This window comes from Sarcophilus harrisii, chromosome 2 (genome assembly GCF_902635505.1).
Source record: "Sarcophilus harrisii chromosome 2, mSarHar1.11, whole genome shotgun sequence".
Taxonomy (NCBI): Eukaryota; Metazoa; Chordata; class Mammalia; order Dasyuromorphia; family Dasyuridae; genus Sarcophilus; species Sarcophilus harrisii.
The window spans coordinates 421,820,830-421,829,780 of NC_045427.1; the positions used below are offsets into that span (position 1 = coordinate 421,820,830).

At 39.6% G+C, this 8,951-nt stretch overlaps 1 protein-coding gene across 1 annotated transcript in view; it reads right to left on the reverse strand.

Annotated features, from left to right (window-relative positions):
• Positions 1-5,218, reverse strand: part of GGT7 (gamma-glutamyltransferase 7) — a 41,289-nt gene extending 36,071 nt beyond the window's left edge. Inside the window, exon 1 of the mRNA XM_003756928.3 lies at positions 4,983-5,218. Within this exon, the coding sequence (XP_003756976.1) occupies positions 4,983-5,151 (169 nt within the window). The 5' untranslated portion in view covers positions 5,152-5,218. The remainder of the gene's footprint in view (positions 1-4,982) is intronic.
• Positions 5,219-8,951: the final 3,733 nt, after the last annotated feature.

Genomic DNA, 8,951 nt, shown 5'->3' on the forward strand with positions numbered 1-8,951 from the left:
GAATTTCTCCCTTTATTATTAGAGTCCAATGTAGCTGTTCCTTTGACACAGATGATGAAAATAGATTGGTACAGAAATACAGACAAATTTATCCCATTTTCAATCTATTTTTTTCATCCTTGAATGATTTTAGGATATAGAACTCATTTGAGTATCCTATCAAGTTTTCCATAGGAGGACAAAACTTTTAAAAAATCACAATAGCTTACATTTAGATAGTCCTTTGTAGCTCATAATCTATTATTAAATCTGTTACCTCGTTTTAGCCTCACAACAACCTATGAGAGAACTGCTATATTTATTTTTATCCCCATCTTAGAGATGAGAAAATTGATCCTCAGAGAGGGAATGTCCATAGCCAAGCAAGATGGAAACACATATGTCTTTATCCAAATATCTTTACTATTTATCACAGAGAAAAAGTGTGGCGTAGTGGGAAGAACTCTGTCAAAAGTCTAAGTTCAGACCCTAAATAATTATGTTTTCTTGAGCAAGTGCCTTCTCTCAGGACCTCAGTTTCCTTCTTTGTAAAATGATGAGTAGGTAGATCCAAGATGAATCAGAGGAGAAGAGAGAAATTATGGAGGGAGGATCTAGTAAACTGTCTATATCTTTGGTATAGAAAAAATTCGGGATGGTTTCTCAGAATAAACATATTACAAATCTGTGTGAATTTCCTTACAGAACAGTGTGGAGAAGGAAAATAAGGAAAATGGAAGAGGTTTTTTCCTTAGAAGTAAGCAGGCAGCTTTAAGTATGTCCTATTACTGATGGAGGCTGCCTGAAAGAGTACTTTTGGTGGAAAAATTGTCCTGACGGCCCTAAATAGACTCCAGGCCAAAAGAATTTTTACTTTCAAATTGAAGGATACAGAATAAGTTAAGAAAATCTACATCATATTGGGGGCAGGCTAGGTTTACTAATTGAAAATATTTAAGAGTTATTTAAAGGTACCTCTTTCAATATTGCTCTAAATTGTGTACCATCTTGAACATATACTAATTATATATAACATCAGATTTTTTTGTGTTAATTGGTTTTGCTGATATTTTTCTTTTCTTCCTCTTTTTAAAATTCTTTGTTAGAATAGGTGACTCTTAGAGAGAGACATGGGGGAAATCTAAGTGATGTTAAAACAAAAGATATCAAAAATATATTCAAAAGAAAATATAATAATAAATGGCATCCTTAGCTACTTTAATAAAGAGTTTTTTTTCCTATAGTGTGATGACACATACATAGTTTTGTTTACCATACAAGGCTATTCAAATACCTGAATTCAACAAAGATTTTCTGCTTGTACCTCCTTCCATCTATTGTATCATTTTTTGGACTGTCATTGCTGTGCCATTTAATGTTAGTGGCTTGGTAAAATTATCCCTTTAAATTTATCCATGAAAGAAGTCTGTGTTTCCATGTGTAGGTCAATATGGATAAGATGCAGTTCATTTCTGAATTTACCCCCTCTTACTCTATCAGGGTGTCTACCTGGTACTGGTGCTGCATCTATTCAAGATATGGATAGATAAATGGTATGACATCAGCCTCTTTGTTCACTTACTGGGTAAGCATTCACTAGTCACCAGTAGAGAGGACAAGGCTTATACAAAGTCCTATAGGATTTTAGAAGTGCAGAGCCTACTTCCTCCCTTGAAAGACTTTATAACTTCATCCTCTTTTCTGTTATTATTCATATTTCTTCTTCAGAATCAGAATAGTCTGACTGGAATGCTATTAGAGGTAGGCACTATTTCTTTCCCTTTGGAGTCAGAACTCATTGAGGATGGGGGCAGATCTCTCCTTTAGAAAATCCCTAAAGATGGGGACCATTTCTTCCCTTAGCCTGCAGGGGCATTTTCTTGGCCTCTGCGGAACAAACCCTGAGAACTAGGGATCTAAAAACCAGAGAGACAGGTTCTGGACCATAGTCATAGCCATAAACTCTGAGTAGATTCTCCAAAACTTGGGGATTACATCCAACTTAAGAGTTTTTTACATTAGGCCATCTATGTTTCATTAATTCCTGGCCAGGAGACTTAGACTTGTTGACCATCATGCAAAATATATGCACTAGTACTTAGGTATCCATCCTGAAGCTCTCCTAAAGGCCTAGGATTCAAGAGGAACATTCTATTTAAATCACCAAAGCATCTTAGGGGAACCAGCCGTCTACTATTCAGGATAAGGAGGTCAGAGGTTGGTATTTCTTGAATTTCTCGATCTCTCCTGTGGCACTACCTACATGGCTGCTTGGCTTTGAAAACCTCTTTCCTCTGTCACTTATAGAACCAGAGATTCTCAGAGTTAAATGGGACCTCAGAAGTCCCCTAGTCCAATGCTTTCCTGACAAATAATTTTCTCTACATTATCACCAACAAGTGTTCCCAGGGCAGCCCATTTACTTGTGAACAACTCTATTATTAGAACATTTTTCTTTTACATCAAATCTTAAATCTGCTTCTCTGCAATTTTCAATTGTTACTGCTCCTAATTTTGCTTTTTGACTAAGAAAAACAGGTCTGATCCCACTTCCACTCCCTTCCCATCTACCTAAGTCTGCTCTCCTCCAGGGTAAATATTACCACTTCCTTCAAAAGATGTACTGGCATTGAGGTCTTTCACCTATTCCAGCTGCCCTCTTGTGGATGGTCTCTAATTTATGAATGACTTTTTAATTAAGGCACCCAGAATTAAACACAGTCTCCTAAATATGGTCTAACTAGGGTAGAGAATAGTGGGACTGTGACCTCCGTAGGCTTGGTGGTCACTCTGCTTCTCTTAACGAAGCTTAAAATTACATTATCTTTCTTGGGCCGCAACATCACAATGAGCTTTCAATTTATTCCAACCCTCTAAACTTTCAGGGACTATGTTTCCACTTGAAGTTCTTCCTCCAATCCAACCACATTCAAGTGGATAAAACTCCTGGGGAGAGGGACTGACTCACAATTTCCTAGCCCTTTACAGGGCTGGCACCCTGACCTTCTTCCTATAAGCCATAAAAAATAAGAGAGAGGAGTGACTGATTTGAGATTTGACAACACCAATATCTACTGCTGGGAAAGGTTTAGACTGAAAGAGAGGTCTTCTGTCTAAAGGGATAAATATAAATTTGAGCAAAATTTTAGATTTGGGAAAGGAAGCAGGGTCAAAAAAGGAGGTGATGACTTAAGGGACAGAGATGGGAATACAGGAGGCTGGAGACTCAGGATTTTGGGGACCTGAAGTGTTGTGAGACAGGATTTAAAAAACTGGGCAATGAAGGACTGGAACTGGAGATCCTCTTTTGGGTTAGAGACTCTACTTTGGTTGAGATAGAAGGAGCTGTGCAATCAGTGACACAGTGAGTTAGGTATCTAAGGATCCAAGAGATTTAGGATTGGAAGGCTGTGGTCACCTGGACTTGATGACAGTGACAAAGAGATTTGGGATGGAGAGGATGAGGCAGCGGTAGCTGGGATCAAGCAAGTTGATGCTTGAATAGCCAGCACTGGGAACATAGAGGCAGATCAGGCTAGAGATTCAGGGATATACAGAGAACAGGGGATGATGAGCACAGGGGACTGGAAGAATGAAATTGGAAAGGGTGAAAAAGAGAAAACTTGAACTGGGATGTTAAGAGAGAGGAGACAGGGATGCAAAAGTTTGGGTTTGAAGGAAGGGGAAGCTGGGACAGAACAGATGAGGGACACAAAAGTCTGGGGGCAGGGGAAAAAGGAGAGATAGGCTAAGAATGAAAAAACAGGGAATCAGAAAGGCCCAATGAGGCTTGCTGGATCAGGCTGGGAAGAACATTTGAGTGCTTGGGGGTGAAACTGGATCCCAAAGGGAAGGTCCACTATTGGAAGGATGCCTCACAGAGAGGAAACGAATATTCTTTTTAAGGAGTCATAGGAAATAGGAGAAAGATGGAGAGAACTGGGCCATATGGAAAAGTGTAGAAAACCAAAGATGGGGCCATCAAGATAGAGGGTATCCTTTCTCTCTTCCAAAACCTTCCAACTTCCTTGAGTTCCTCTCTGTGCTTTCCCAATCTCGTACTTCCTTAAGTTTTGTGGGAATAGAAGGAATCTGCCTGGTAATCAGAGCTGTGTTGGGGGAACAGGAGAGTTCAGGTACTTATTTCCTCCTGAATCCCAAGAGGGTACTAGATAGTGGAATGACTATGGGAACTCATCAGATAACTATGTTGATTTCATTCAAAATAATTAATCTAATGAAAAAAGATGGGAGACAGTTTGGGGGAGAGGGTGCCAGACTACCCATTGAATGCTGAAGAACCCGGAAAAGAAAGAACACCCCAAGGACTTTGAGAGGTCATCGAATGCATCCCCCTGTTCTCTAGTAAGCCACTGGAGATCTAAGAAAACCTAATAAATTTCCCCTTCCCTTCCAGGTACCGAGTTCCATCTCCCTCCACCCCCACACACACCCTGCTGTCAATTTTTCCCAGACCTAATTTTCCTAGATCTTATTTTCTCCTGCTACAGTCCTGGTCCCTTCTCTCCTTCCCTGCCCTGCTCTGTCCTGGAGAAAGGGACAAATCTGGGTGCTCTCCTCAGCCTGTTCCTGATGGTAGAAATATACTTCTCTCGGCAACATTCCCTCCCCCAAAAAAAGGAACCCGTTGCAATTTTCTGCCCCTGGATCCATGATAGAAGTGTGGAAGCAGGGGGATGGGAAGAGATGTGAGGAGGAGGAGGGGAAGGGAGATTGGGGAGGGTTGAATCAGAGGAAGGCAGGGAGGGGGATGCGGATAAGGGATGGAGGACAGATTGGGATGGGGATGGAAGCAGAGAGGATGAAGGAGAAGCCGAGAGGAAGAGACAGAGATGCAGTTCGGAGAGCGAGGATTAGAGGAGGGCGAATAGTGGGAGGATGAATAGAACTGGGATGCAGAGATGGGCCCGCGGTGCTGCAGTCGGTCCAGGTCAGCCGCGGTGGGTCGTGGTCAGTCCCGGCTCCGCGGGGCCCTCCCTCACCTGTGTCTGGGTCCCCCAAGAACGCGTCTTCGTCCTTGCGGCAGCGCAGCGGGACGGCAGGAGCCGGCTCATCCTCCGGCAGCCGAGGGAAGCTTGTGATGCTCATGTAGTCCACCGGCGAGTACGCGCCCAAGGCGCTCTCCTGGCTAGCCTCCTTCTCCGCCGCCATCCTCACCCTAATCTGCCCCAGCAGCGCAGCGGCGGAAGTGACTGTGGGGCCTGGGCGATGGGGTGGGGGGATGGGGAGCAAGGAGGGGGCGGGGTTTGTGATCTGGAGGCGGGGCCTGAGGCCCTTGGTTGGGGGCACTAAGGTAGATGCCCCCACTAAGTGGGGCTGTGTTCCAAGTTGACCCTGAATCTGAGTGGCTGTCATGCCCAGGTAGAGCCTTGGAGTTGGAGAATGAAGGACAGTGGATAAGAGATGGAATAGGTTACCCATGACTCTCAGGAAGGTCTCTTGATCCCAGGAGGTGCCCAGTAGATCGTGCTTCTTTCTCCGTGGCTTTCTCCTAGTTGCGCCCAATAACCCATTAATCTTTCATTTCTATTTCTCACTCATTGGAAATCATTATAATTGGGATTCCATTTGTTTTTTTTCGCTCTCCTCTTCAGATTTCCATTCTCATCTTTATCCTTAGGCCCAATTCCAATTCTAGTCTTATCCCCAAATCTATCTCCATAACTCTTTCCTCATCCTCCATCTCCATGCCCATCTCTATTGGTATTTTTATATCAATCTCTACCTCCATTCCCATCCCCATCCCCATCTTCTATCCTCCATTTCATTCTTATTGTGGGTCATAGATTTAGAGCTGGAAGGGATCTTTGAAGTCATCTTCTGTAATACACTCATTTTATGGTGAGGAAACTAGAGAAACATTAATCAACTTGCCCCAAAGTCATATAAGTAGTAAGCGAAAAAGGCAGCATTTAAACCTAGATGTCCTGACTCCATATTCATTGTTTTTCTCTTTACACAATGCTTCTGGCCTTCCTTCATCCCTAATTTTAACCTTATCCCCAATTGCATCCCCATCCTAATTCTCATTACCATTCTTGGTATAACACATAAATTAATAAAGGAAAACCTGAATTTCTAAAAGATATAGTAATAAAATAACAGTAGGAGACTTTAACATTCTTCTTCCAGAGTTGAAAAAATCTAATAGAATTGAACATATAGAATTGAACAAAATGTTGAGGAATTTAGAATTTACAAAAGATGAAGAATTCTGAATGGGATTGCTAGATAGCATATTTATATTATATTAGTAACATGACATATTTTCAAAAAGAGACCATTTGTTAGGGAGCAAAGAAATTGCAAATGTAAAAAAAGTGAGAAATAAGCACATGAGAAATAAGCACATCCTTTACAAAACATAATGAAATTTAAATAGTATTCAATATAGGGAACACAAACAAAAGATGCAACCTACGTGCAGACTTAAAAATGAAATCTAAGAAGTCAAAAAACAAATCATAAAAACAATAATGTGAAAGACAACAGTAATGAAAACATAACAAATTTCTGGGTACAGCTAAAATTAAAAATTATATTCTTATAAAAAATACATACTTACTGCAACACACTTGAAAAGTAGTCTTCCAACCTTTATTTGAAGACTACCTGTGGAGGAGAGCTCATTATCTGCTAGGGCAACTATTTATGGATAACTCTCATTGCTAGAAAATGTTCTTTTATAAAGGGTTTAAATTTGCTTTTTTGCAACTCATACTCATTGCCCCTAGTTCTGTTTCCAGGAGCTGAAGAAAATAAATCTACTTCCCTCATGTTAGTCTTTCTATATGTTAGTGTTTCAAGTATTTTAAGGAAAAGATCACAATGATTTGATTCTTCATTTCTATAATCCAAATACTCTAAATTCCTTCAACAGACCCTCATATGATACTGACTTGAAGATCTTCACCATTTTGGTTGTGCTCTTATGGAAATTCTCTATTAATGTCCTTCCTAAAATGTAGTATTTAAACACAATACTCCAAATGTATTATGACCAGAGCTAAGGATTGTGGAACCTCTTTATTACTAGAAGATATGTTTCTTTTGAGACAGTTTAGAATCAAATTAGTTTTTTAAATTATCATATAATTCTATTGATTCACTGAGTTTCAAACTCAATTTGATTGCCCATCTTATACTTGAGAAGTTGATTTTTTAAACTCAAATGTAAGACTTTTCATTCATCTCTATTAAATTTCATCTTATTGAATTCTATTAGAATCTATTAGCATTAGCTACCCTCCCAATTTGGCAGCAACTGTGATTTTGATGATAATCCTCTCATGCCTTTATCTGAGACATTGATTTGGGGTTAGAAGGGGAAGAAGGGACCTAGATCTGTTATTTTTTAAGGAAGCTTTAAGTGAGGAATTTTCTGTGTCAAGACGGAGCTAATCTTAGAGTATTTGGTTAGAGACATTGAGTGATTTACATAGAGAGAAAGATTAAGTGACTTGCTACTCATTGTCTGTATGTATCAAAAGAGGGACTTGATGTGGGATTTTCCACACTCTGAGGCAGTCTTTCTGTCCATTATAGGTTAAAAAGCACAGGGCCAAATATAGATTCCTGAGGTCACTATTGGAGAGCAATTTTCTTTTCTTTTTTTTTTAAATAGCTTTTTATTTACAAGTTATATGTATGGGTAATTTTACAGCATTGACAATTGCCAAACCTCTTGTTCAAATTTTTCCCCTTCTTCTCCCCACTCCCTCCCCCAGATGGCAGGATGATCAGTAGATGTTAAATATGTTAAAGTATAAATTAGATACCCAATAAGTATACATGACCAAACCGTTATTTTGCTGTATAAAAAGAATCGGACTCTGAAATATTGTACAATTAGCCTGTGAAGGAAATCCAAAATGCAGGCAGGCAAGAATATAGGGATTGGGAATTCAATGTAATGGTTCTTAGTCATCTCCCAGAGTTCTTTCGCTGGGTGTAGCTGGTTCAGTTCATTACTGCTCCGTTGGAACTGATTTGGTTCATCTCATTGCTGAGGATGGCCAGGTCCATCAGAATTGGTCATCATATAGTATTGTTGTTGAAGTATATAATGATCTCCTGGCCCTGTTCGTTTCACTCAGCATCAGTTCGTGTAAGTCTTGGAGAGCAATTTTCAAATTCACATGAAATGGAATACTATTGTGCTGAAGAAAATGATGAGGAGATAGTTTCAGAGAAACCTAGGAAGACTTGTATGAACAGATGTGAAGTGAAGTGCCAGCTTCAGAGCCAGCAGAACAATTTATTCAGTAGCAACAATATAATAAAGATAATCAACTTTAAAAGATTTAATAGCTCTAATCAAGATAATGATCAACCACAATTCTATTTTTTTTTTTTACTTTTTTTTTTATTTAATAGCCTTTAATTTACAGGATATATACATGGGTAACTTTACAGCATTAACAATTGCCAAACCTCTTGTTCCAATTTTTCACCTCTTACCCCCCACCCCCTCCCCTAAATGGCAGGATGACCAGTAGATGTTAAATATATTAAAATATAACTTAGATACACAATAAGTATACATGACCACAACATTATTTTGCTGTACAAAAAGAATCAGACTCTGAATTATTGTACAATTAGCTTGTGAAGGAAATCAAAGATGCAGGTGTGCATAAATATAGGGACTGGGAATTCAATGTAATGGTTTTTAGTCATCTCCCAGAGTTCTTTTTCTGGGTATAGCTAGTTCAGTTCATTACTGCTCCATTAGAAATGATTTGGTTGATCTCGTTGTTGAGGATGGCCTGATCTATCAGGACTGGTCATCATCCAGTATTGTTGTTGAAGTATATAATGATCTCCTGGTCCTGCTCATTTCACTTAGCATCAGTTCGTGTAAGTCTCTCCAGGCCTTTCTGAAATCATCCTGTTGGTCATTTCTTACAGAACAGTAATATTCCATAATTTTCATATACACAATTTATTCA